The following is a 27893-nucleotide window of genomic DNA, read 5'->3' on the forward strand; positions in this document are numbered from 1 at the left end:
ACAAATAAATAACCTGTTAAAAAGGTTACCAGCTGTCTAGGCACTAGCTAGGAGGGATTCAATATGAAAATCCTACATCTTTGAAGAACTGTCCCAGGTTCCAATACCCTCACTCTCTGTTATACGCCCAACTTGTCAAAAGCTTCACAGGTAATATCTTTTCATCCATTCTGGTTTTAAGGGAAAATAAAGTCTTCTCCCATCAATTGCAGTTATCTGTAGGCAGCAACCTTTTCAAGTCTTTCATAGCAGCTTCTAACTCTGATTTAGCAGCAGGGTATTTTTCAGCAGAAGCAGAAGATGCTTCTTTCCCACAGAGAGGCAGGAGTTTACTGAGTCAGCCACATCACCTGAACTGAACTGCTCAAGTATGAAGGATATCCCTGCACATGACAGCCCTGGATCCGTTTAGGGCAAACCTGCTCCCACATGGAATTGGCACAAACCCCCATTCTACCTGCAAGGGTCACTTGAGGATACAGAATTTCAACAGGAATTTTGCATATAGGTGGAGAGATATTAATATCCAGTTTCTCTTTGAAGAGATGACAAAAAATACAAAATGTTTTACAGCAATCCAAACTTCAGTGTGGAATAATTCTAATACACCCTTTGCAATTCCATGACCTAAGTCTGATAAGGCACCAAACTGAAGCCAGAGATTGTACTGAAGGACACTTACCTAAAGTCATGATCAACAAACACCCTCCTCTAAGTAAGGCCATAGGCTTGATACTATTTCAAAACACATGAGGAACAGGACAAGGTGTATTGAACTTGATCAACTGGAATAGTGCTGTTAACTAAAATGGAAACCTGAGGAAAACAGAAATAAAACCTCAAATGGAGACACTGCTGTTGGCATAACAAAATGGGAATGTGAAAGTACACAGCCTGAACAAGTTCAATAATTAGACAGTTCTCAGGAATAAGCAGCAATATTTCTGACAGGGATGACTCCACCCTTAAGTGCCTCCTTTAAAATAATCAGATTAACCATGTAAGCTCTAATACAGGTCACTACCAGAAATAGTAAAGGACAGACCTGGACAAAGTTTGGCTGCCACTTTATAAACAGAGGAGCTATCAAGTAAAATGTACCTTGCTTTAATTTCTAGCAGTGTTCAGAGTCAGAGGTACAGTGTCCCTGAGATGCTATAGCCAATACAGAACTTTGACAGTTCTACACACTTATACTGGAGACAATTAACAAATCATCTCAGTGAGAAATGCCAGTGGCAGACTTCTCAAACTCAGAATTTTAGTCTAGAAAACCTGTGGAGACCTACACAGTTCCTAAGCACATATGCTCCCTCACATCTCCAGAGGAATATTTCCTCTTCCCTCTAGGCTGGAGAGGAAAAAAGATTTGTTGAGAATTTCAGAGCCAACTTAGTTATCAGATCACTTTTTAGCTACTGAAAGCTTCCTTCCCTACCAGATATTTCTCCATCCCATAAGCTCAGCACCTCTACTCACTGTTGGACAGCTGTCATTTTACAGAAACTATTGAGATATGCCAACAGAACCACAAAGAGAAGAAGTGGTGATTGAGCTCTGTGCTTACTCTTCCCCCTTAACAGGATCCCTGAACACCCAGACAAACCCACTGGGTGCTTTTGCTGAGTAAAGGAAATACCCTGGCTGGATCAGTATCATGGAGGTTAAAGAAGCAAACAGTTAAAATTGCATATTTGTTCTGCAAATCCAAAATGTTAAGACAGCAGCTTCTGATGTAGAGAGCCTCCCCCCCAAAAAAAACATGTTTACCAACAACTTTATAGCCTCACCAGTCTTTGCATGCTACTACTGCTATTTGAAGTCCTAGTTCCCTCAGTACCTGCAGAGCCACTGAAGCACAACAAAAAAAGATTTAGGCTCTCCTAGTTTACTGTACCCACAAAAACATCTGGAGGCAATCAGGAGTAAGGGCCAAGGGACTCCATTCAGTGGGAAGGGGGAGAAAAAAAAATCACTTTTGTGACACTTGAGAATTCTAAATGTATGTCAAAGAACTAGGATGGAAGCCCAGAGATGAGCTTCCTCTTCTTGGCTCTATCACCTGCTGCCCATTTGTTTCAAGGGAGCCACGTCTGTATCTCAGGTTGTCCCACACCATTATTTTTAACAGATGGGGAAAGCAGCCACCTGCCTTGAAAAGCAAGAAATTAGTCAACATCAGAAAGCACCAAGCTGCTCACAGACAACTGTAAACAGAACTTTCAAGAAGCTCAGACACAGCCTTTCATCAAAGCAGAAGTCTCAGCTCTGAGGTTTCAAAGAGCACTTTTCCTGTTCTTTTTGCAACTTCATATGCCACAAGTCTAATGGCATGTGAGAGACCTTTGGGACAAGTGACTGTAACAGCAGATTGCAGACACTGTTTCCTCATTAACACAAACATGACAACAGTGATCTAAGTGGTTTCTTGCCTGCTCACCTCAACCAAAGGCCTACAGCTAAGGTGGGTTATTTCTTTGCAGTAAGAATTACTATTAGAAGTAATTGCAATGAAAGCAGTCTCAGAAATAGATAAACACCACAGTACAAACCCTGAGCACAACAACTTCAGGTCTTACTGCTGGCTTACCTGGTAGCTGTAACTTAACAAAGAAGAAATAACTCATCAAATTCAACTGGCAACCAAGGGTGCACAATCATCAGACCTTTCATTTTATTGTTTAGAGTGAGACTCATGAAGTAGATCACGTTATGTGGAAATAAAAAGCCAAATTTCTCTGCAATGGAACACTCTCTACTGAATAAAAAATATTTCTAGGAAGTCACACAATTCATCATCTGATGGGTCATGTCTGGAAACAAGAACACCAACGCTTCTTGTTTATTTTACCATAAAACCCCAGAATTTCTTACAAGTACTCAGTAAAACAAAGACCTGTCCCATGACCACAGAAGCAACTTTTCCTAACAGTTAACTGTGAAAACTGAAAGATCCACTTAACAATTCGCCTTTAATTTAAAAAAGTTACTTTATGGCAAGTAACAATCTGGTCATGATTATTATTAGACTTGCCTGGTTTGCACACACATTTTCATCTTTCAGTACTACAATATTTGCATTTACACTAATGTTTTGACCACCACGGTGTTTAAAACTTTCATACAAAGACAAAAAAAGGCAGTAGAATTTGTCTTCCTTAAACACAAACGTGCTGTTTTCACCCGAAGTGTTTCCATATGTCACTGTTCAGCTGAATCTTGATAAGACGTGTAAATTCACCTAGAACTGCAACCAACCCAACAGAAATGAACCTCCAGCACTTTCCTGTACATGAGTCACAGATGCCAACATATTCAGATCCCTCCAAGTTTAGGCCTTAAACTTCTAAAGAACCAGAGGATTGTTACCACGTCACACAGCACTGAACGTTTTATTCAGCTTCTCTTCCACTCATATAAGAAATATTAAGCCAAACGAATTTAAGGGGAAATAAAACCCACAGAACGGAGAACCGTCAAAGCCCTCGGCAGGCAGCAGACCCTCAGCTCGGACACAGCTGCTCGCAGCCCTGACAAGTTTAAACGCCCCGTTATGATAAAGCGGCCCTTCGGCGGCAGAGCGGGGGCTCGGCCTTACCCCCGCCACGACGGCGACACCGACAAGTTTCCGTGGCTGCGGCCGCCTGGGGCTGCCCCGCGGGGGAGGCCGGGCCCGCCCCAGGCCGCGGCCGTGTGGCGCACTCGGTAAAGCGCCCGCCCGCCGCCCGCTCGGGCCCCGCGCACGGCGCTACCGGCGACCCGCGAGCCGCCGCAGGGCCGGGCCGGGCAGCGGGGCCCCTCTGCTCCCCCCGCCGCCGCCCCGGAGCTCTGTGCCCGCTGCCCCGGGCCCGGCCGCCCTTTGTTCCGGCTCGCGGCTCCCGGCCCCAAAGCGGCGGCGGTGGCGGCCCCGGCCCGCGTCCTTCCCCCGTGCCCGGGTCCCCCGGAGGAGCCCCCGCCGCGCACGAGGAGAGGCCGAGGCCGCCCGCCCCTGTAACTTTTGTTATGGTGGCAGCGGGGAGGGCGCCCGGAGCCCCTGAGGAGCGGCCCCCCCGTGCTGAGTCACCCCGGCGGGGCTGCGCCCCCTCCCCGCGCCCCGCGGACAATGGCGAGGGCGGGCCGTGCCCGGCCCTCCCCGCCCCGCGCGGCCCCCGCACCGTGATGTTGCAGTGGATGGTGAGCGGCGGCGGCGGCTGCGGGCTGGAGCCCGGCGGCGGCGGCAGGAGCACAAACTGGCAGTGGAGCTCGTCCAGCTTCCAGGAGACGATGCGAAAGCGCTCGTGGTCCTTGTCGAAGATGGACTCGAGGAACTTCAGCTCGGCCTTGAGCCCTGACACCGACATCCTGGCCTCATCTCCGGGCCCGGGCCTGCGCTGCCGCCGCCTCCCTCCGACTCAGCCGGCCCGACCCTGGCCCCGGCCGCGCCTGCGGGGCGGAAGATGGCGGGGCCGGGGCAGCCCCAGCCGGCGGGGCACGGCGGAGCTCCCTTTGTACCGGCCTCCGGCGCCCGCTCGCTCGCTTAAAAGGGCAACAGCGCAGCCCGCTCCCCTTCCCTTCCTTCCTCCCCGGCGGGCCGGGCCAGCCGCGCTAACCGCCCCGCCCTCGCCCTGCCCTCCTCCCTCTAGCCCGGCCCCGCGCCCGGGACACGCGCACCGGGGCCGGCCCGCGCCCCGCTCCTCCCCCGGGGCCGCCGCCCGGCTCCCCTGGCCCGGCAGGGTTGACCCGCGGCACCTGCTCCGCTGCCCGCCCGCCCCGGCTCTGCCCGGGCACTGCCTCCTGCCCCCGGCTCGCAGCCCTCCGGCCCCTGTGCCGAACCGCAGGGACCGCTCAGCCCTGCTGCTCCCCTCTCCCACCGCTCAGCCCAGCGGAAGGGCACGCGGTATTGCTTCCTCACCGCACTTCTGTTTTGCTGAGAAAAATCTGCAGCATTGGGGTTTGCACTTGTCATCTCAGAGTCCCGTCAGTCCTTCAGTACTCCTCGGGGGTCACTCGACTTAAGCCAGGAATTCCTGTCCTGACGTTTCTGGCGGATCCATACCCATAAAATCTGCTGTCAGTCACTGCAGGCTGGAAATCAGCAATACAGAGGCCAAGAAAAATTGCTACTACTCCATTTAAGCTCCCCTATAATTGTTTGTACAACATTTCTATCCCCAGAAAAAGCATCACGATGCATGAAAAGCATCGGTGGTGAAGTGAATACTTGCTACATTCAGAGATCAAGGGGTGCTGCCCCTTCCTGACACTGGAAATACCATCTCTGCACCTTTATCTGTCCCTTCCCCTCGATTTTGCATAGAGATAGTTGTCAGCTCTTTGGGAACATGGAGTGGCTCTCACGTGGTGAGAAGTGTGATACAAGCAATGTTGTTGCGCTGTGTCCTTCATGTTTCCCAACCAGGTGCACACATAAACCTGAAACAGGGAATTGCCTTTTTTTATAGATCTTTAATTCCAGACAAACTGGCAGCACTTCACAAACCACAAGCTGAATCTTGTCAAGTGGTGAGAACTCTAATCTTGATCCAGAAAAACAGTTACGCACATGCCCAGCTCCAAGCATATGGAAGTCTGACTGATTTGTGGGCTTGAGATTCCTACCCTTCCAGCAAAGAGAGCTGCAAAGAACATGCTTTGCTACAAAAGGACTCAGGAAGGATCGACACTGGTTAAATACTCTGAATGAAAGATACCAGAAAGTCCACAGGATTTTTTAGCTGTCATATGGAAGAGTGCAATTCAGCTCCTCTAGACAGGCTGAGGTATTGCTTAGACTGTACAGCCTGCAAAGTGAAGCCAGAGTGGACACAACTGTTGTGTGTCAATGCACCAACAGGCAGGGCAAAGAACTTGGAGAGATAAGGGATGGTTTCAGTACAGGGACAAACTAGCTATAAATAAGCAGCAGAAAATGACTATACCTATTAGAAAGGGAGGACCTGGAAGAGCCTCCCTATGGGAACCCCAGAGACAAAACCAAACAAAGCAGACTTTGTCAGGCATTGCATGGTGTGATGCATGAAACAGCAGAGGAATGAATTTGGTGACTCAGCCCAATTTCCCTTGTACAATAGGATTCTGGCCTGGAATGCCTCACTGCAGCAGTTAGGTGAGTAGGCTTAGCAAGTTCAAACTGCACCTTCTGTCATACCCTACCAGACCTGCCTCTATCACTCCCTCTGCTCTTCCATCCTCCTTGTCTCCTCACCTACCTTCCCTCTCCACTGAGTGTGACAGCACACTTTTTCTGGCAGCTGCACAGCTGGGATGTGTGGATGTGCTGGCTGGGAGGACACCCTGCCACACTGTGTTCTGGGCACCTGGCAGGCCAAACAAATTGTTTAATTGCCAAGTGTGTTCTGCAAACCTGCTCTAGAACTTTCCCCAGCTCACTCAATCTGCCTTTTTGTTGCAGGCCTCAAGAAGTAGCATGCAGCTGCACAGCCACCACTCCTCTGAATTCTCCTGCCTTTCTCAGTATTTAGTAGGCATTGTGCAAGCTGAATTAGTTTCTGTGGTAAGACCTTGAGAACACATTGGGGCTGTCTCCTCTTCTGGAATTCAGAGGCTGCTTCAGAGGTGTGAAGAGCTGTTAGACATGTGTGACTCATCCTGTTTCTTTTTCAGGACTTGCCATGGGACATTGACATGAATCTCATGTTGGTCATAAGGTGATTCAGGAAAGCCCAGAGTTTCCCAAAGACCAAAATGATTGTACACAGGGCAGGACCTGACATCTCAGGTTAATAAAGGTCATGAATCTTGGTACAGCCCCCAGGAGCATTCTATCAGATTCCAGTAGTACAGTTGCTCTTAAGTTCCTTGATCTATATTGCCTGTAAGCACCATTGTTTTCTAACTTGCATCTTCAACATCACAATTACCTTTCTGTATCACACAGCTAGGTTACCTCTCCCAGGGGCTGAACTTTGGCCAAAACCCTGTTTTGAAGATAATATACCTTCATAACCTTTGTTTCTTTTTCCTCCTTTCTATTTAAATATAGGAAATTTTGTAAGAATCTTCAACTGAAACTTTCAGAAAAAACCCAGCAGATTCCTCACTGCATTCTTGGGTGGAACAAGGAGACAGTTTAGACCAAAGTTGTCTTTCCCCTCAGCATTTACTGCCAGCCCTGTTTCCAGCAGATCAGATAGGCATGTCCCTGGCAGGACAGAAGGCCAGCAGCAAGGGACAAAGGGAACTGAAGGAAAGAAGAGCTCAGAATGAGCCATTAAGAAGGAAATGAAGTAAAATATAGGATGAATGGGTTTTGATGAAAGCAATAGTTGTCTGTCTAAAGAAAGGATACTCCAGAGCACAGATGAATTTCACTTTGTGTTAGTCCTTTTCTTCCTGTGAATGCCTTTTCCAGGTCTGCTGTATTTCCAGTTTCACCCCTGAATGAAGCTCCTGTACATTCAGTTGAGTGTACCTAGCAGAGGACTGATTTGCTTCTCTGAGAGTAGTTTATAGTTTTGTTTTTTGATCTCACTTCTCTCATTTACAGCCTAGCACTTAGAAAGGGGTCTTTCTGTTTAATTCTGATGTCACTTTCCCAAAAGAAATGTCAGGCACCAAAAAGGAACTGCCATTTCAGAAATAGGGAAGGCCCAGATCTTTTGTATCCCTGAACCTCAGCAGACAGAGAAAGTAAAAGATAAAGTTAATGAGATGGGAGGAAGTGTAAATTGATTTTACTGATGGATGATGCAGTTTGATAATAGTTGATTCCCAGGTAGACTCTTGAACTTTTTCACAGATAGCAGCAGAACCTGAGACTAGAAAAGACAAATAATACCTGACACCCATAGAGAGGACAAGAGAGGGACCTTACCTGAAACCTTGGACAAAGGCAGAAAGAGTCAAGAGGATCCTGCTTTACCAAGATACAAGTCAAGCTGTCCTGCTTGCCAAAGCCAGGCTTTCACATCATTCTGAGCTCACAGCACCAGTGTCATTGCTTCAATAATGAACTCACCTTCAAAGCATTGGGAAAAAAACATCAGTGCATGAAAGCTGATTAAATGGCCAGTTTCAAGAAGCATCATGTACAGTGGGTGAGGGATTGCTTAGGCCCTCAGACACCAATTTCCCTTCTAACAGTTCAGGAATGGCATTTCAAAACCAATCTATCCTAGAGCAGCTTGGGACAGAGAGGGATACTGTTGCCCAGATGTTCAGTAATAGGTGTCAAAGAGATGTCTGCAGGCACTCAAATACCATGGCCATTGGCCATGAATTTAACATTTAAAAAAAAAACCAAGTTGCATGACTTCACCCAGGATGGTCAGAGTAGTTTTCAATTCCAGTTCTTCTGAGTCCATCCCTGTGGTGGTCAGCAATGAAGTCATTTAGGTCCCTTCTTTGGAGAGTTTTGTCTCATCCACTGAGGAGTGTTTGTAGCCCTGTACAGGAAACAGCAATAGCCTGTTGGTGGAGATCACAGTACTGTTTGTGGATTTTTGTGTAGTTCAGGCTGTACTTACATCCATGGCTGAACAGTGAATATTTCTGAACTGTCAAAATCTGGATGGTGTCTGCAAAGCAAGGTCAGTGATATGTTCTTGTTTATGTAAGTTGTGGAGTTCATTTATTAGAAGAAAGGTGCCCCAGGAAAGCCAAGCCATGCCAATCACAGTCTTGCAATGTTGCAGATGAGGATTAAAATCCTCTTTGTATACACATCAGAAACCAAACTCCTTGTGCATACAGTGAGAGAACACACCTACTTCTCTCCTTAATGGCTCACACAGCTTCCTGAAAACAGATTAAAAACACATCTCTGAAAGCAATAAGGAGCCATACAGCCATATCTGAGGCATTCCATTTGATAAAATAAATAAACAAGCTAGAGAAAAAAGGAAAATGTGGCATCATTTTTCCAAACTCAGCTGGGTGAGGGAAGAAGTAGTTCCACGGAACTGTTCAGAGCAGAGCACCCTTTCCTTGGGATCCACAGGCTCAGAAGCCTTGCAGGGCTCAGCAAACTCATCTTCCCTTGCCCTCTCAGAGCCTAAAAGGGGTGTTCAGGAGCAGAGGTTGGATGCCAGGCTCAGTCCTGCTAAATACATTTCTGCCTGGATTGGGAGGCAAGGGAACAGCCAGACCCCCAGTTCAAGTGCTCTAGGGCTGAGATGCAACCATAGCCACAGCTGAATACTCAGCCCCTCCATGCCCATTTTGATTTCTTATTCTGATAGGAAGTTAACTTTGTCTACATTTAAAATATCAGCACAGGGCACCTGAGTTGGCAGACACTGAGGTGAACAGGGCAGGTGATAGTTATTGCTCCAGATTCTGCAACTACATCGCCTAGCATGGAAAAGACAGATCACATGCATTTGCCACACCAAACCAGGTGTGACAGGATGCAGCCTCATTTGATATGTGGGGAAGAACAGACTGGGGAGCCAAACCAGTGCTTTTCAACCATTTCCTGATTTGGAAATCACAAGTGTCCACAGGCCACAAGTCAAGGTCTACCAAACCCCAGTATTTTTACATAATCTGCATCTGCTAAATTTAAAATGTGATATGGACAAAATTGAGTTTGGTAGATACAACACTGTAAAAAAAAAAAAAAACAAAACACAACCCAAAACCCCAAAAAATACCCAACAACAACAGCACAAAACCAACCAACCAACTCCCCCCTCCCCAAAAAAATAAAAAAGGTAGTGAAATAAGTGAAGGATAACAGATTCAAACAGTTATATGTGCCCTGGAGTTTACAAGGAAGGGAACTTCATACAGATTTACAACATCAGTGAGTAAAAGGAAAGTAACAGAACCAACATACTTGGCTTTAAGCCAACATTTGGAAGACTGAATCACAGAATTCTGAATATAACTAATTCACATCTCTTTTGACATAACAGCACCCACATAATTTGAGAACTGGCTTAAGAATTGTGAATAAGGAATAAAAATAGCAAATAACTGAGCAGGAAAAGGTACTTAATGTGTTTAACGTGGATCATGGTAGTGCTGTGTTAGAGTTCAGATCAAGATTTTCAGTGTGATTTAGAAGAGACTGAAATTGATGAAATTATCAGATGACAGAGAGACATTTGAATAGCAATGAGGACAAGAAAATAATTCCAACAGGTGCAGAAAAATCAATTTTAAAAATCATGTCCTTGATCTATAAAGCCACAAACATAGTGATTCCTGCTCTCCTGTAGACTGCATTTTTATACCACCATCACACCGGATCTCACTTGGGCCCGTTCTATAACACCCCACACACACCTTCCCAGTTCCTTCCCATGCCTCCGCACTTGTTACTTTCCAGAGGATTCTCCATATTTCCACCCACAGTTACAGCCTGGTTTGGCTCAGGGAGGCAGAGCAGATGCTGTCTCTGGTTTCAGAATTTACTCTGCTTGGTACATTCTATTGTGGTCTTTACCTAGAACACTGCAACTGTGATCTTGGCAGAAAATTATCAAAAACCACAGCAGAGTGTGGGACTTGGAGGACAGATTTCTGATGTGATTTCTAATAGCATTAAACTCCAGAGCTAGATTCTCTAATGCAGCCAATGTCCATTAGGACACTCCTTTACACACCCCAATCCTAGCCCTGGCTTGCACTCACTTTAGCTCCAGGCACAGCTGAGCAACCTCAGAGCAACATCTGTGTGACACCTGCAAGAATGTAGTATGGCAATGTACTCACCAAGGTATTTTTTTTTTTTCTAGACAAGAGTCTTAACTTGTCCACTATCTGAAGATTTATCTGGCTTGAAGAACCAGTCTCATATAAACAGTTTTAACTAAGGAATTGTCAAATAGAAATACACTGTTTTCCCACAGGGATGGGGAGAGAGGAACAGGGATGGAGGGAAGGAGCTAAAGGACCTTTATCATCCCCTCCTTTCATTAGCACATGGTTGTATCACGTAACCAAACGTACAGAGAGTTGTAGCACAGGCCTGCCTTTATGCTCTGGCTCCCCAAATCTGCAGGCTGAGAGCACTGTGTAAGGGATTATTTCGTTCTGATGCAGAGAAGAAGCAAGGAAAGTTAAATTAAGCCAGGAAGAGGAAAACATGAGCTGAATGTTGTCCCAAAGATTCCTGCCACTCTGACATAAGAGACCCTGGAAGGATTGCTGCCTGGAGGATGCAATGCCATAGGGCAAAAGAGCTGCCAAGAGTGGCCACCAAAGTGGCCCAAGGACGGCCCAAGGAGAGCACGGCAGGGAAGGCCAAGGGAAAAGGCTGCGGTTTTCCATTGCCGAGGGGGGCTGGAGCAAGCGGAGTGTGGGGCAGCACCGGGCGTGGGGCACTGCCCCTGCCGGGTCCCGCTGTGCCCGCTTCCGGTATCCCGGGTGTGTCCAGGAGCTGCCCCATGTCCCGGTGTCCCCATGGCCCAGTATCCTTCTGTCCTGGTGTCCCTCTGTCCCTGAGTCCCTCTGTCCCGGGCTCTCCCCTCACGGCCGTGCTGCGCTCGCACGGCGCCCCCTGGCGGGCGGTTCCCTGAGGGCCCCGCGGGCGCTCCCCGGCCCGGCCCAGGGGTTCGGGACTGGCCCGGCGGGAGGAACTTACTTATTAAGAATTCTTGCTCAGTTTTTGATGTGAATCATGCTATTTCATAAAATGCTTCTATGGATGAGATTCTTTTGGTCCAGGTACTCTGAAATCAGCAGAATCAACAGCATGCTCATCAATTTACCTTTGTAGTCATACAAATGCTGATACCTTCTTCTCCAGGCAAAGAGATTAGTCAGGAACATTTCTAAACCCTTTTTCCATTCACAAAATTTAAACTTTTGACAAGAAGGGCTTTTAGAAACACACAGTCATTTACCAGCTGGTGGAGCTCAGTAAATAGCAGGAAGATTTGTCCACAAACATCTCCTGAATTGGAAGAGAGTTCTGACTCAGCCTCTTTTATTAACCTTCTGCTTTAATTTCCACAAAAGCTGATGCCTTTGGGATATTGCTGCTTTTTTATTTCTGCTGATAGGAAGCATTACAAATACACTGAATTTACTGTGGAGTTACTACCACCTCGACCTACTGAAGTTCTATAGAACAGGTTTCCTTGGCACAAATGTAAATGTATAACTTTATGTAGAACAGCTGTAACAGATGTGGGTAGGCCCAGTTATCAAGTGCTGAAATTGGTCAATGTCTATCATGAGATCAAATATGAACTATAAACCACCTAATTCTGATAAAGAAACCTCTGACCTCCAGTGGAAACCTGCCCATTGAGCCCAGCAAGCCTGGAATGAGGCCCTGTCTGCAGGGGAACATTTAGTCCCTGAAAAGGCATCCCAAACATTTCATTTGTAGATATGGGGGGAAATACTGTAGTTATTGTAAATGAGTGAAATATCATTCAAACTCATTTGCAACAGAATTAAATATTCAACATGGACACCTGCTCAAAGACCCAGCTAAAAGATGTTTTAAAACTCCCAGAACTTCAAACTTTTCTTGTTGTTTTCTTGGAGACACAAGGGATACTTTCATACTTTCCTCAGTACTTTGAATGCTAAAACATACCTTAAAATTAAAACAAAGTGATAAACATTTAAATCAGAAACTGAGTTTTCAAAATGCTTCATGAACAGCTACAATAAATAGGTTATTTAATTTGGGAGCATGAATGTTTCTGTTAGAAATTGTGATTGAACTTCTGTATGTTCTAGACTCATTGAAAATAATTCTCCTTACACAATCAGTAGAATTAAGAGTTGTGCATTGTCCTAAGTGCTGGAAATAGTTGTGAAAAGCATTATTCTAATGCTTTTTCAGGCTGCAGAAGAAGAGACAGTGATGTGATCTAATCAAGCATTCAATTGCCAACGCATCTTTTTAAAAGTTTTGTTTGGACTCTCTTTAGACCATTCCTGTGCTAGTAATTTTTCTGATTGTGAAACATGCATACTGTTTGGGCTTAACTAAAGAAAGCAGGAGGTTTTACTGGGCCACGTCACTCTCACACAGGAAAAAAAGTGTAGGCTTTGTTCTAGGCATACAAGCAGTGCCACAGAAATAGTTGGAATTTAAGCACATACTTTATATTAAAAGCAAATGTTCAACTGTTTTGCAGGATCAAGAGCTGCAAGTCTTAGTGATGCCATGGTTTCTATGACAACTAAGTGTGATATTACATGAAGGATTATGATTTAAAGGAAGACACATCTGGCCTTTTCCACTGATGTGGTCCCAGTTTATCCTGCACGTACCTTGTGTACAAATCTGTTCATCTTTGTGGAATCACTGAGCCCATAAACAGGAAGGGCAGGCCTCAGCAGACCAGGCAGAAAGTGAGCGAAGTGCACTCTATTCCTGCAGATTTCGAGGAGAAAAAAATAAATTCAGACTTGGGGCTGCACTGTCCTTTCAGGCACAGCTGCAGCCCAACCAGGGCTTGCTGGTGGCTGAGGATACTGCAGCAGCAGTGCAAGGAATGAAGTGCCTGGTAAAAGCAGCAGGTGCTGTGCACCCACACTCCCTCCCTTCACAGCTCTGACGTGGTTTCCTGCACCCCAGCCTGTCCTGGGCTTGGCTCCACATCCTGTTGAAGGCTGGAGCTGTGGAATTGTTAACCAAAGCCTGGTCCCAGCAGGTCACAGGCGCCCTCCTCCAGCCCAGCAGTGATCTCTGCTGGCTCACTGCTCCCCTCAGCCCTGAGCTCTGCAGAAACTCCACTTCCACCCTGCTTGCTGATTAACTTATTCTCCATTTGTCTCAGTAGGGAACATGTTGGATCTCTTGGAGATATACTCCAGCTACCTCCATGGTCCTCAGTGATCTCTGCAAACATAACCAGAGAGGCATTTCCATCCCTTGGCAGCAGTTGCCAAAAGGAATTCCATATGACTTAGTGCTAAAAGCTAGCTCAGGCTAGCTAGTTTGGAACAGGGTAGGAAATACCTGAGAAAAAGCAAACTCTCTCCTTGTCCTTGGTGTAAGAACAGCAGCCTGCTCTTGAACAGAGAGTGCCTAAACCCATCCCTGCACGTCCCCAGCAGCCAGAACGCTGCAGCACGTTCTCAGCTGCTCATGTGCTGTTGCCCAATTCATCTCGGCACTGCAGCCATTTTGGGTAGGAATATCTTCTCCTCTGTCTCACTGCCTCATTGTCACAGAGCAGCCTGGCTCTGGGCTGCTGTGCATTCAGGACATACCGATTCACCTGCTGCTTTTACAGGCAAATCACTGCCCGTGCTTCAAATGTGTTCAATGGCCCTTTTAAGTACATGGCTGGCTTTGTAGCAAACAGCTCCCTTTAGATTAGGATAAATGCTTTAGCAGGGAGATTAGTGCCACTGCACTTGTGAAGTCATGATATCCCCTGCAAATAAAATCAGTGACTATAAATAGCCAAAACATCTTCCATCCTATGAGATTATGAGCTTCTTCCTTGCAAAACAAATGAGCTCATTGAGAGATAATTTTGTGATAGCCAGATAGCTTCAACATAAGACTGAGCCCATCATCATTAGTCCAATTAAAGCTCCTTTTTATACCAGTAAAATAATTGATGTGCTGATAAACTGCTTCAGTTCATTGTTACTGCAATATCCACAGCTGCTCTGAACACATTCATGTAATCAATATGGCCCACTAAAAGGTTTCTAAATGAGTTAACTCTTCCAGGAATCAGCTGGATTTCTGAGGACTATCATGCTTTTTGTTCTGTGTTTCTTTTATTTACAGAGCTATTAAGTCCAATCACAAGCTGATCACACACACTCCAGCAGAGCACAATATGAATGTTGCATGCTATTATTGTAATAGAAGTTGAGCAAGAGAACCTGGCCTTGAGGCTACTTTTCCCATATTAAAAAAATAGCTAAGCTAACCTGCATCATTCTGACAGAACTAGGTTAGGGAGTGACTGTGTGTGCAGTCACATTGGCAGAGCAGGATGTACCGTGAGGGACAGCAGGGCAGGAGCCAAAGCCAGGGAGCTCTCACTCCAATTCAGCCCCTCCCAGAGCAGCCTCAGCAACGTGACCAGGAGGGCCCATTTCACCTCCATGCCACGCTGCAGCCAGCACTGGAGACAAGCTGGGGCTCCAGTCCTGCTGTTCTTGTGGGTGCCATGGCCCCCAGGCCCTGAGCTGCAGGTGCCACGAGCTCTGCAGCTCCCAGGGCAGCTGAGAACAGAATCCTTGTGCAAGGGTGTGGCTGCAGGTACAGCCATCAAGTTCCTGCCCTGCTCACTGGTGTAGATTAGAAACATTCTCAGGAGCCACAGAAAATCTCTCTCAATGCCTTACTTTACTGCAGGTCCAGAAGAAACAAATCTCTCAGGTCAGCCTCTCCCTGCCCTGCTTCAGGGACTGTGGGGAAGACAAGCCTGCACACATTTTTTTAGGGGGCATCGAGCTTTTGTTGTTGGCTGCAATTAAAAACCCCGACTGAACTGCCAAAGCCTTTTACAAGTTTTGTTAACCTGCTACGAGAGGTAAACGCTTGAACTTCAGACTTACTCATCCACCAATCTCTCTTCTGAATCACATACTTCATGCACTTGCCCCATTGGGGAGATAAAGGGTTTTTTGCAGCTGTGGATACCTATGCAGAAGAAAAAAAAAAAAAAAAAAAAAAAAAAAATTACTTCTTCCTGATGCCTGCAGCATTCCATGAGACCTTCACAGTGCAAAATGCAACTGTCCAGTCTCTGCTCAAGGTTTGCTGCCAGCAGCCTCACCAAGCACTAGGGCTGGTGCTGCACATGCATTAGAGGAGCCAGAAGAGGTAGTTTTCATACTCAGAGTAGTCATCACATTCATACATCCCTCTATGGAGGCAAGGCAGTGACCTAAACAGATTTTCAGCTGTTTGTTGCTATCTGCTGCTGATGTCGCCACTAGAAATGCAAAGAGGCAACCCTGCATTTCTCCTGCTGAAACTAAAACCTTTAACGAGTTTATTTTGAATTGTGTCTCAAGGACCAGGCAGAGATAGGTAGTAAGCTGCACAGCTTTAAACAACTTGTCAAAATCCTTCCAGGAAACAAAATAGCATACATTTTTTGAGGGGTTCCCATCTGTCTGAATTTCTAATTTGACTTGTGCAGCTCACACAGCTCATATGGGATTCAGCTGAGAATACATAACCTGAAGCTGGGTTCCTGAAGTTTTCTTCATACCAGGATGGCACCTACATAAGAAAATTCTTCAGCTGCTGGGCTGCAGCTCAGGCCCCAGGTCTTCTCTCTGCCTTCTTCAGATAAGGAGGGTCACCCAGCCCCAGATCCCAGTGCCCCCAGACAGGGTGCCCCAAATGTGCCAGGCACAGCTGCAGGGAGCAGCTGGAACAGGGGTGCAGCACTGAGCTCTCCAGGCTGCCTCTGCCTCTGGCCACCTTAGCCCTCCACCATTCCTGCTGGTCCTGGTACCACGTTTTGTCAGCTGGTTTGGTTTAAAATCCCTTTGGAGGTTGCTTACAAAGGCTTTGGCTCATGAGAAGCACAAGGCTTACTTTGAAAGGGTGGTGTGCCCAGAGGCAGTGAATTCTACATTGCTTCAGTTGTGGAACTCCACCTTAGAGTTCCCATCCAGGGAAGGGAGCCAAAGATAGCTGCCTCTTCCAGAGAAAGATCTTCTGGAGTCTATATCACCCCCTGATGTTTTGAAATTTCCAGTGGACCACATCAGTCATGGTGAAGTGAGAAGCAGCATTTACACTCAACCTTTCACAGTACAGCATCATCTGTGTTGAGGATACCATCTTGTTTCAAAAATCCCACATCTGTTAGAATCCTTTAGGCTCCTACTATAACATCTAGAGACTAAAAAGAATTGTTTTTTTCCCGGTGTTTCAGTCAGTTTGCTCTGTGTGCCTGGCAGCATTCTGCAGAGTTTCACTGTTTCCCCAAGGCTGTCAGTCAGTTTTCCCTGTTGTTTGTGTGGGCTTTTCACACACAACACAGAAGAGGAAAACACTTATAAAAATTCCAGGAAAATGTGATTGTAATCCACGTAAAACAGCCAGCAGGGGGATGTGCAGGACCAAGAACTCATCTGACTTGTTGAAAAAAGTGAATGCATTTCAAATTTCCTAGTTATCTGTAGAAAATATATTCTCTCTCTATAACAAAAGAGCACAAGTCATCAGCCTATCCCTGTCTATGGCAATTTCAAAATCAGCTGAAGAAACACAATTTCATCTCTACTGATTGAGTTATATATGTCTATGTAGGTTAAATGAGCATAAGAAGTCAGTGATCAACTTCTGCCTAACATTTTGATAAACACGAGCTGGGTAATGCATTGCTCTTTTCAGGATGGGAAAAAAGTATATAGTTATCAAGGCAGGAGAGCCAGAAGTTTTGGATTTTTTCTCCCCAGAAAACAATAACTAGTTCTATTGTTTAGAGATCTTTAGTTTTACTTCTGTTGGTTTAACCAGTTATGGGCTTCAATCCCCAAAGGTAAGATCTGCAACCCTCCAAGGATGGGCACCTTCTTTGAGCTTTTCTGTCGCAGGAGCTCAAGCTGCTCCTCTGGACACTGATCCGATCCAAGAGGCTGCACCTGAGAGCTGAGGCACAGGAAGCTCCATGGCCCTCAGTGGGAACAATTTCACAGCAATTCCCTTTGTGAGAGACAACTGCTCACTTGGAAAATTTAAAGAGGTTTATTAAACCTTAACAAAAAGACAACAAAGGACTACATTAGGAAAAAGCCGAAGCCCTGGGAACTGCCCCTCATGCATACCATACGGCCAGTTCATCTTCAAGATGGATGCTCAGTCTTTTATACCCCTGGGGGTGGCATCAGCCAGCCCTGGCCCCTCCCAGAGTCTGTCAGTCAGCTCTTCTGTGCATTTATCAGTGGAAACTGCTTTGTACCTGGATTGGAGCTCAGGTGTTGCTGTGCCTCACCCCCTAAGCACCCCCAAGCTTTTCCATTTCCACCTGCGCCTTGCACGGGACACCTGTGCAGCCTTCCTTCACCTGTCCTAGACAGCCCTGGCTGTCTGATGGCAGCAATACAGGGGGAAAGGGAACTGTGGGGAGAACAGAGGACATCTAAACTACAATAACATAACTATACATCACTAAAGCTTCTCCTAATACTCACACAATAGTTGACCCTTAATTGCAAGAGCATTTAATCTCATTATCCATCTATCACACCTTGTTACACTCCTTGCTGCTAATATCTGTCACCTTTTGCAGAAGAGCTGCTTTAAGAAAAACCATCCCGGACATGTAGAGCTCCTATCTACATAGTATTTTTTATGACTTTCCTGTCTGTGAGCAGACTTGGTGGTTAAAATCAGCAGCTTTCTTCACACACCTACTCAGCCAAGTGCCATCCCCATCAGGTACAGGTTGTTCTTCACAAGGCAGGGAAAGCAGCAGGAACGAGAGGGAAAGGGCCTGGTCATGGCACTGCCAGAGAAGGCCATTTCTCACGCTGATAAATGCACACTCTCTCTGTGCAGCAGGACTTGCGGGCAGTGCCGAAGAGCTGACCAGAAGATGGAGACAGAGGAACACTTTCGGAAGCACATCGGGAGCCTGACCCTCGGCAGGGCCCTTGGAAGCAGAGGAGGGGCCAGACCCACCCCACGGTACACAGGGATGGAGGGATGGATGGAGAGCTATCAAACTGGTTAATTACAGGAACATTTCTGCTCTCCAAATCCCGTGTGCCCTGGAAATCTAAAATTTTCTGAAAATCTGTAAAACTTGAGTAAAAAAAAAGAAACTACATCTACAAATCTTTTGAGGCAGAAGGGGAGAAAATAATTCTTAATATTCTTTAGACATCATGGCTCTTTCTCAGAAGGCTGTGCAGACACTACATTCTTTGGCAGATATCTCCACACAAGAAACCACTGACACTCAGGTAAACCTGGAGCATTCTTGTGATAACACAGGAGCTACTATGGGTCAGTGTTCATCCAGAGGAGATCAGAACATTCAAAGGACATTCACATTCCTTATATGTTGCCATGGTTATTTTTTTCTCCTACTGAGCTGATGTGCAAGTTCAGAAAATACTCCTCAAATTAAACTGAACTATTAAGTTCAAGCAAAGTGTTCTATTTCTAGACAACTGTTATTATTAATTTAAGTCATGGTAATTTTACTATTGAGTGCCTTGGCAAAACCACATGGTATTTCCAGTATGGATTAAATGTTTCTGGTAATTTTAGTGTTCCTGAGAATCTGTAACATACTTTGTATTCTGAAAAGAAATATATTTTTCTGAGGTTCATAAAGCCTTCAGCTGTTCGCCAGTATTTACATTGTCTCAGACTGAAGTCAAGCAGGAGTTAATTCTATATGATAGCCAGAGTTGTGATGGAGTTTTACCATCTGAGTGCAGCACAGGACAGTTTGATGAACAGCTTTCAGTGCAGATCCATTGACAGTGGTTACAAATGAGTGTAAAAGGAAAGTATGCTCAGATCAATGTTCCAAAGCTAGTCTATTCCATCTTATTAAACTACCACATTTTCACAGGGGAAAAACTCAGTTTTGAGAAGCAGTGTTGCTCAATATTTATCCATGATTTCTTTCCCTTTTAATTTCCTTTTTTTTTTCACTTTTCCCACCCCATTTTCAACTAGAAACACCAGAAACTGTTAAAATCTGTCTTGATCAACCTTATGCTCCTATCTTGTATATACTTATATCCTAAATCTCAAAATAAAAAGACTCCATAGGAATAATCCACATTATCTGTTAAACTGGAATCCTCAACATCACCTACTTCAGTTACTGACCAAACATCCAGTGGCTTTGTGCTCCATCTGGGCCCTCCACATCCACAGAGATCCAGGTGGCCTCAGTGTTAGCCCCAGACCCCTGCCCTTCACTCAGTCATGCACATGAACTCCAGGGCCACACAGGTGAGGAGGTGCCCAGATCCCTGCAGGAACAAGTCCAGCAGCCCTGGGAGCCCTCCCTGCTCTGCACTGGGTCATTCCTGAGCCATCTGACACTGGGATGGCACTGCCTGAGGGCAGGTCCTGCTCAGTCCTACTCCAAGTAACTTTGCCAGGGTGGCTTTGGGTCTCTTGAAAACACAGAGAGCCACTCATCCTCAGGGGCTCTGTGAGAAGTGGGGCAGTGTTACAGACTCTGTTTTCCTCTGCACATGCAATGTTGGCTTTGGTACCTGCCACCCATCTGTCACACTCAGAACAGAGCCAACTGCTTGGCAGTCTGCTACAATGTTCTTCACTTTTGTTTGCTATTAACTTTTGCATTACTGATTTAGTTGCTGATTGACTGCGGTTTCTTTTGCAGAACGTGGTAAGAAATATTTGGAAAACACCCTATCAATGACATAAATAACTACATCTATTTCAAGTGGGTTTTGTCAGTGCTACCTTACATAAACAGTATACAAATATCCCTGGCTTCCTCCATAGGGAAACTCTTGTAGACACATCTATTTGTAGAAACAGGGCTCCTAAATGACAGAGGTGGACATGGGAGACTCATGCTAAAGACTTATCAGTTGTACACCAGCAAACAGTTAAAAAAGAACCTCTCTGAGCACACAACTTAGGTAACCAGTGGCAGAGAAAAAACAGATCAGCTGTGAGCTACAGAGAAGGAACAAAGTCTCCAAGAGGAATATTGGGGCACATGAGACAGAGAATACTTTGGATCTAATTAGTGTAAGAGATCTGGTAATCAGGATCCCTTGTCAAGAACAAACAGAGCTTTGAGGATTGAATCAAGACTGACTGACAGGAAAAGAAGATTGAATGAACTTCTGCAAGCAAGAGATGTTGCAAAATGTATAAGTTTGTTTATGTGATGATTAACCCAATCATTGTAGTAAAAAATTACTAGCCTTTCTAGAACACTGTATAAGCATGTGTAGTCCACAGCAAATTTGGCTTCTGATCGCCACTGTTTCTCAATCTCTCTCACCATTGCTGACAGAGGAAAGACTGAAAATTGCCTCCAGGTAAGTTCTCTGGGGAAGATCAAAACTCCATCTATATCAGCAGGCACCTAAGCACCTTTAAAACATGCTCAGAGTCTTCCAGCAGTTCACCTCAATCAACCCCTGGTTCCCCTTGGCAAGTTCTTGGCTAGTCACCGGGTTTTGCACACACAGAGCCCTTGCCATGGTTCCAACCTTGCTGCTCTGGGGTTAACACAGCATCCACAGCCACCATCCTCTCCTGGCACTCTCCCCACCTGACCTTGGCAGTGCTTTAAGGCAGGAGTGGGAGACAATCCTGCGTGCCTCAGCCCTGGTGGGTTTACTGTCTGCAGAGCCAAGGCAGCAGGGCCAGGGTTCTGTGGGGTGTGGGCTCACTGAGGCAGGGGGGCTCCTCAGGGACACCTGTGCTCCCCCAGTTCTGCCCTTGGGCAGCTCCTCTCCTCTCAGCCATACAGACAAACAGTTGGCTGGCAGGCAGCTACAAGTATGTGCCCAGGGGAGCAAACACTGAGGCATGCTGAATAGCACCTGCTTATCAGAAGTTCAGAAAACAGAAGTACAAATGTACCCTCCAGCAGAGAAAACATAATGAGAACTAATACAAAATACTGATGCTGCAGTGAAAATTCCCTAGTAGAGCTGATAATTTCTTCATCTTGTTTGAGTACGAAAATCTTCACTTTCCTAATAAACAGAAGGTGATTTCAACTCCTCCTATTGCCTGTACAGCAGTTCTTTGCCACAAGAGTGCATCCTTGCAGCTTGCACCAGGCACACCCCTCCTGCTGCAGCATCAAGGTACCTTAAATCTGGGATTGCCTTGTACCAGCAGCCCTGAGCACAGCCCCTGATAAGCAGCTGTTTGCAAGTGCTTAGTTTGATACAAGATCTGGTTTATAGTGTAGCAAATCAACGGGATGGTAAGAAAATGCCTTGTAACTAGATTTGAGATAGGTTTTGTATATTGGCACACTAACAAAACACTGTTAGAAAAAACAGTATCCAAAGCAATATTGAAATATCCAAAGCAATATCTCTGGCCAACTTTCTTAGGATTTCCTTGCCATATTACCCTTTCCCTAACATGCTAACAAAAGAAAAACTACCCTAAGTAGTATAACTCACAGTTCCTTACCAGGTACTGGCCATGTCTTGGTCAGCACTGCAAAAAACTGGTTTTGTAAATTAAACTTCTCAGCTGATGATCTCCAGGCATGTCTCTAGGAATAGGAACCAAGGTGAATAGAAATACCACAGTATCTGAAGTGTACTCTTGATATCACACAGTCTCACACAGCCAGGACTATGAGGCTTGTATGTAAACCAGGCGAAGGGAAAGGTGATGAAAGCAAAAGTCTCCTCAAGTCTTACCCTTCTAAGAGAAGCTATTCCATCTTTTTGTGGATTTTGACTTTCCTACCTGAGCTTCTTCACTCCTGTGCTGTCCCTGCACAGTTGGGTACAGAGTTGGAAACCTAAAAAGAATCTTGAGTTGAATATTTCCTGCTTTGTTCAAAGAATATTCTTGCTGAGATCCTATGAATTAGCAGGAGCAGCACGGCTGATCCCCAGACAGGCTATTTCATTTCACAGACATCTTTCTGGAACTTCACTGCTGTCTTCCCAGAAACCACTCCCTCTGGGAATGATCTTACACTTTACAGAAGTAGAAGCATCACTTCTGATATTTCCACAATTTCTCCATGAAGACTGCCCTGTAAAAAAGTCACTATAAAAAAATCTCTAGCAATCCCCTTTCAGACATAAAGGCTCTACAGATTATACACTTATTCCTGATCATTTTTCCTGGGCTGATAAACCATTGCATTGTTTTGATTTACACCCACACTGCACTGTTGGGCTCTTGGCAAGGTCTCACTACCTGATACTTTGGAGACTGGCTGGTCTAGAAGCTGCGCCAAAGCCATGGGGACACAGACAGCTGGATCACTGTCCCAGCTCTGTCACACACCCTGCACGTGGCACCTCACACCTGCCACAGGAGGTCAAGCAAGTCACAGAGCCTGCTGGTGCCTCCCTCTCCTTCCCACCTGTCATCTGTCTCCTCTCTTTAGACCCAGAGCTCTGCAGAACAAGGGTTTCTTCTTACAACAAACTCATTCAACATCACAGGTGTGGTTTCTAGACACAACTGCAGCACAATGGGAAGCACAAAAGCAGAGCTGAGCTATTGTCTGAGCTGTGCCCAGCATGAGGATGGTGAGGCCCAAAAAGTGCTCTCAAAGGGTGTGTCAAGGGCAAAATTCATGACAAATAAGATTGCTCATCTGAATGTCTAAAAGCAAATGAATGTGCACATTACAGTTATTAAATTCACTTAAGAGGCAGACACTAATGTGATACACACAGTTGTGGATAGAGAACAGACAGTGTAGTCACTGAAATCATCTAACTAATAAATACCGGTGGCTGTTCCAAGTTCCTCAATGACCTAAAAAGATTTTTGCTTTCACCTTCTTAAAAAGGAAGGAATAAAATGTTTTTGCAGAAAAAGGAGGATTAAACAGGGAGATCAATGCCCTTGATTAAACAGATACAAGTCAGAGAAAAATACTTATAGTAATAAGTAGTGGTTATAAATATGGAACAGTGTTGGATGTGAAAAGAGAGGCAGGATATTGGTGTGAAGTGGTGGCACTCCTACTAGCAAGAAGTCACAGTTTCAGAGTTTTAGAACTGAGATGTTAAAAAAAAATCTCTTATGTGAGATTTGAGACATATTTATATCTGTTTTGGGATCAGATTCTTGTTCATATTTTCTAATAATGGCCTCTTCAGCCTGTGAGAAATCTGGGATTTTTGTAGTGTTTTTTAAGTGCTGTTCTCTGTTGCCCTGTTTTTCTTTTTTATCCAGGAACTGTTGTCTTCTTGGCTCCAAAGACCTCTAGAAGAAAAAGTCAATTCCACTCATTTTCTTCATTTGTGAGCAAAGACAGACATCAGCAACAGGGAAGCAAAGGACAAGGGTGCATGAAAGAGGGAACACTGTGACCTGTTCCTTGGTCTGGGTATCCTGCAACACAATTCTGTTACTACAACAAAATATGGTTTTACAGCCACTGCTAAGAAATTCTGAGCTACCCCTAAACCTGCACAGGGGAACTGACACAAACTTAGACAGAGACATCACCTGTGGAAATATCAGCTGGAAATGGCTTCTGGCTTTCCACATGTCAGGGCTGGGGGAGGAAGCTGAACACCTCACATTTGACTGTTCTGGGCATGGTCAAATGGACAAATGATGGGACACAGTATCAGGGTTTTGCTGGTGCCACTAGCAATGCACACAGAGCAGTTGGTGTCTGGGTCAGTGAGTTTGGGCTTTCCCTTGACAGAATGGCTCTGTGTCAGAACTTTGCTGGGCTTTTGTGCACAGGGAAGCCCTTGGTGCGTGTCAGCAGAAACTCCAAGACAGGTCTGGAGATCTTTGTGTCAGCTGCCACCTTCCAGTTTTCCTGGTTTTAGGAAAGCCAAGGAAAACAATAACTTGTGGGTCAAGATCCTCCATTGCCAAACAACACAGTAGGACAATTTGTCCTCCTTGTTTAGGCTCCCTCTATCAGTAACTGCTGCTGATATCCTTTATAGACAGGTGGATAAAGGAAGTAGCTAGTAGCAGCCAAGAGCTGCTTTTTCTTTGCAACACAGGTTTAAGAGGCCCAGTCCTCCTCCAACCCCTGCAGCAGGTGCTTAAAACAGACAGTGAGTGATGAGTCATCCCACTAACAGCAGAAGAATTGTATTCATTATTTACCAGTCCCTGGGGTTCTGTGCTGCTTGGAGAGGGCCTCCATCTCCTCTCAATTATTTAACACATTCCAGTTCAGCGCAGTTAATACAGCTCAGAGCACAAATCTTGTCCAGAAGAATCTCTCACTTATTGCTCTTTTTGTGCAATCTCCTCCCCAGTCTCATGTTCCTTCACCAGCCTTATAACCTACTGGCAATGGTTCAGTTCTTTTTCACTTTAAAAATTCATCTGGTGTTCACGAGAGGTGCTGAACTGCCAGCACTCAGGACTGCAGCCTGATGTTCCACAGAGCAGGCTCTGCAGGTACAGGGAGGTTGTGCTGTGTGGTACTGACATGATAATGCTTCTCATTCATGCATCTCATGTGCCTTTTATGAGGCAGAGTCTTCAGAGGTCAATTAGGTACATTTACAAACAAATTCATTTCTCACCTTCTGGCTGAGAATGTGCAAGGTCCAGCCACACAGAGTTGGACTAAATATACCTCTGGCCTCACTATCCTGGATCTCCAGATGCTCCAGAAGGAAGGCAAGAGAGAAAGTACCAGCCTTAAATACCATGGGGGCTCAGCCCTCCTGCAGTTCCAGCTGTGGCTCTGCTGCAGCAGGATCCTGCACAAGGGGGGAGTTTTCCTCTGCAGCTCCAGGGCTGCTGGAGATGGGCCTGGGCTCCCTCTGGCCATGCAGGGCAGCAGAAAGCTGCTCCTCTGGCAATGCAGGGGGCAAAGGCTGCTGGGGTGTCCCAAACCTCAGACTGGATCCAGGTAGGAATGCTTGGCTCCTCCCCTGGGCGGAGCATCTCCCCATGGGATGATGGAATTTTATCAGCCATGCAGGGACACTCACTGGCCATGAACAGAAGAGATCTCCTGGAGGGACCATTGGTTGTGGAAGAGACAAAGAAAACTGCCCAGTGAACAGAAGAGAGCTGCCCCACCTGTAACAGACGGCAATAGAATACACACCTCCAGCCACATTTTAATATTTGCAAAAAGCCAATTATAAAATCTGAATTTTTCACACTTCCCTGGCACTGCAGAGCCCCATACAAAGCTGCCAAGTACCTGAGAGCTGCCAGAGCACAGTCCTACCCCCAGCCACAGGGAAGAACTGAAAGGCAGCCCTGGGATGAGCCTGTAGGATTGGGCTCTCTAACATCCAGGACACACCTCCCCAAACCTGGGAGAGAGCTGAGCTGGACCAGGAAGCTTTGGCTGTACCCACACTTCACCCTCACCGAAACTTTCCTTCTCAGCTGTTTCTGCTGGCTGCTCCCTTTGTCTCCTCCCATTCAACATCCACACGTGGCTCCCCCTGGGTGAGCCCCTCTCTTTCTGTGTCTGGCTCAGGCACCTCTGTGCTCTCCTGAAAGCCCTTAGAACAGGCTGCAGGGATCTAATGCACACACACTCACTCAGCTTCTCCAGCACCGTGCAAGAAGTGAACTCACCAAAAGTTTTTAAATAGCATTCCACATTTTGATCTCTTACTTGAGTTCATCACTACATCAGCATGGGAGTATTTGCTTGACTGACAGCTGGACTGAAATTCAAGCAGCTCCATTTTTAAGGTGCAGGAGTGTTAATAAAACCATGAATACTAATACACTTTACAGAACTGAGTGGATGAACCAACACACTTTTATGACTCATCTGTGACACTATTTAAGCATTCTAAGGAGTGAGAAGTTGAACAATGCACAGATGGTCTACTTCACATTGAAAATAAATTTGTATTTTCATACTTCATCAGAGTAGTTTGAATTCAGTGAAGCATTGTAACAGATAAACTGGAACTGCTGACATTTGCAAGCTGGGAAATGGCTCAGTATTGAGTGCAGCAGGCACAAACCCCAGCTGACAAAACAGTTCCTCTCAAGTTTATTGGGAGGTTAATATGATAATGCTTTTCAGGTTCAACCCTTTGCAGAAAGGTCAAGCCACAAGCACAAATATCCTACAGAGCCCAGCATTGCCAAAGTCACTGCAATTTAGCAGCAATTGTCATTTCAATTGTTGCATCTACAAGTGGAAGTAGAGGTCACAGGTAAAATAGATCCTCCTGGGTTCTTGCTGAGCATGCTGTATTTGTTCTTTCATAAATCAGGCTTGGAACAAGCACAGCATGCAGCCAAGAAGGCAAAGTGCACGGGTGGATGTGGTTTGGATTTTTGGTGAGTTTTTTGTTTACTGTCTTGTTTGGTTTTTTTTTAATAAAAACTCACCTCAGAAATATTTGCTACAAGTATTATTCAAGCCTCTATCTAAAGCATTAAGGAGAATGCTTGTTTGCCATAAGTGGAAGATGACGTCATGATAGCCAAAAGAAAGAAAAGGGCTTTCTAACCCTCTTAAGAAAAATAATCTTGTTCCAGTCCCCAGGTACATATACTTCCCTAATTGTCACTCTTTCTTAACTCTTCCAGTCAGAAACTTAAATACTGGACATTGATTCTGATGAATGTTATAGATATTGCACAGGTAGTGAGACCTGGGAAACCTGGACCTTTGATTCTGAATCCTTTGATTTGATGGATTCTGGAATGTTGTACAAATTTCTTCTGAGAGATCCCTCCCTTTTAGTCAGTTCTGAAATTCATTATAAACTACACCACTCCCACAGCAAGACAGGCAGGTAATCTATTACACTCATTCAAATCATCATTTCTGTTGCAAAAGTAGTTGCTGAGACTGGGAATCTGGGAGAGAAAGATTAAATATCTGCTCTTAAAACACAAACATCTTGAGCCCAAACTTTTCATGACTGAAAATTAAATTCTAATTATTGCTTGCTTTTACAATCATTTCTGTCTTGTGCCTGAGAAATTTCCTGACAGATTTTGACCAAACCGAAATGTTTCTAGTCAGGTACAGCTGTAATACTTTGCAATGAGAAAGTTTTTATGAAAACATTCCCAGCCTTCTCTCCTTTTAATACAATTTGTTTCTTTAATGATCAAGCTTTTCTGGTAGCTCTAGAAACAAAGACACTGAAAAGCCCAGCCTCACTCATTATTGTGTTACTTGTTCTTTCTACCTGCAGCCACAGTTTTGTAGCTGTGTCCAGAGAGTGGCTCTGGAACTTAAAGAGCTGCCAAATTGTTAAATTTGTTAAATTCAAATTCTTAAATGTGCATTTAACAAGCAAAGTTTAGAATATTCACTAGCCAGGTTTCAGCACACCTTAGGCACTTGGCCAGTATCACCAGAGACAGAAGAACGTTCCAG

At 45.5% G+C, this 27893-nt stretch overlaps 1 protein-coding gene and 1 long non-coding RNA gene across 2 annotated transcripts in view; both read right to left on the reverse strand.

Annotated features, from left to right (window-relative positions):
* UBE2Q2 (ubiquitin conjugating enzyme E2 Q2) overlaps window positions 1–4586 on the reverse strand; it is a 46776-nt gene extending 42190 nt beyond the window's left edge. The window contains exon 1 of the mRNA XM_064722019.1: window positions 4155–4586. Within this exon, the coding sequence (XP_064578089.1) occupies window positions 4155–4340 (186 nt within the window). The 5' untranslated portion in view covers window positions 4341–4586. The remainder of the gene's footprint in view (window positions 1–4154) is intronic.
* A 3448-nt stretch (window positions 4587–8034) lies between these two features.
* The window catches only part of LOC135452373 (uncharacterized), a 29416-nt gene continuing 9557 nt past the window's right edge, over window positions 8035–27893 (reverse strand). Inside the window, exons 2-3 of the long non-coding RNA XR_010441599.1 lie at window positions 13204–13306; window positions 8035–8405 (exon numbers count right to left, since the gene is read on the reverse strand). This is a non-coding gene — a long non-coding RNA (uncharacterized LOC135452373). The remainder of the gene's footprint in view (window positions 8406–13203; window positions 13307–27893) is intronic.

The sequence above is a fragment of the Zonotrichia leucophrys genome, chromosome 10 (genome assembly GCF_028769735.1).
Source record: "Zonotrichia leucophrys gambelii isolate GWCS_2022_RI chromosome 10, RI_Zleu_2.0, whole genome shotgun sequence".
Classification (NCBI taxonomy): domain Eukaryota; kingdom Metazoa; phylum Chordata; class Aves; order Passeriformes; family Passerellidae; genus Zonotrichia; species Zonotrichia leucophrys.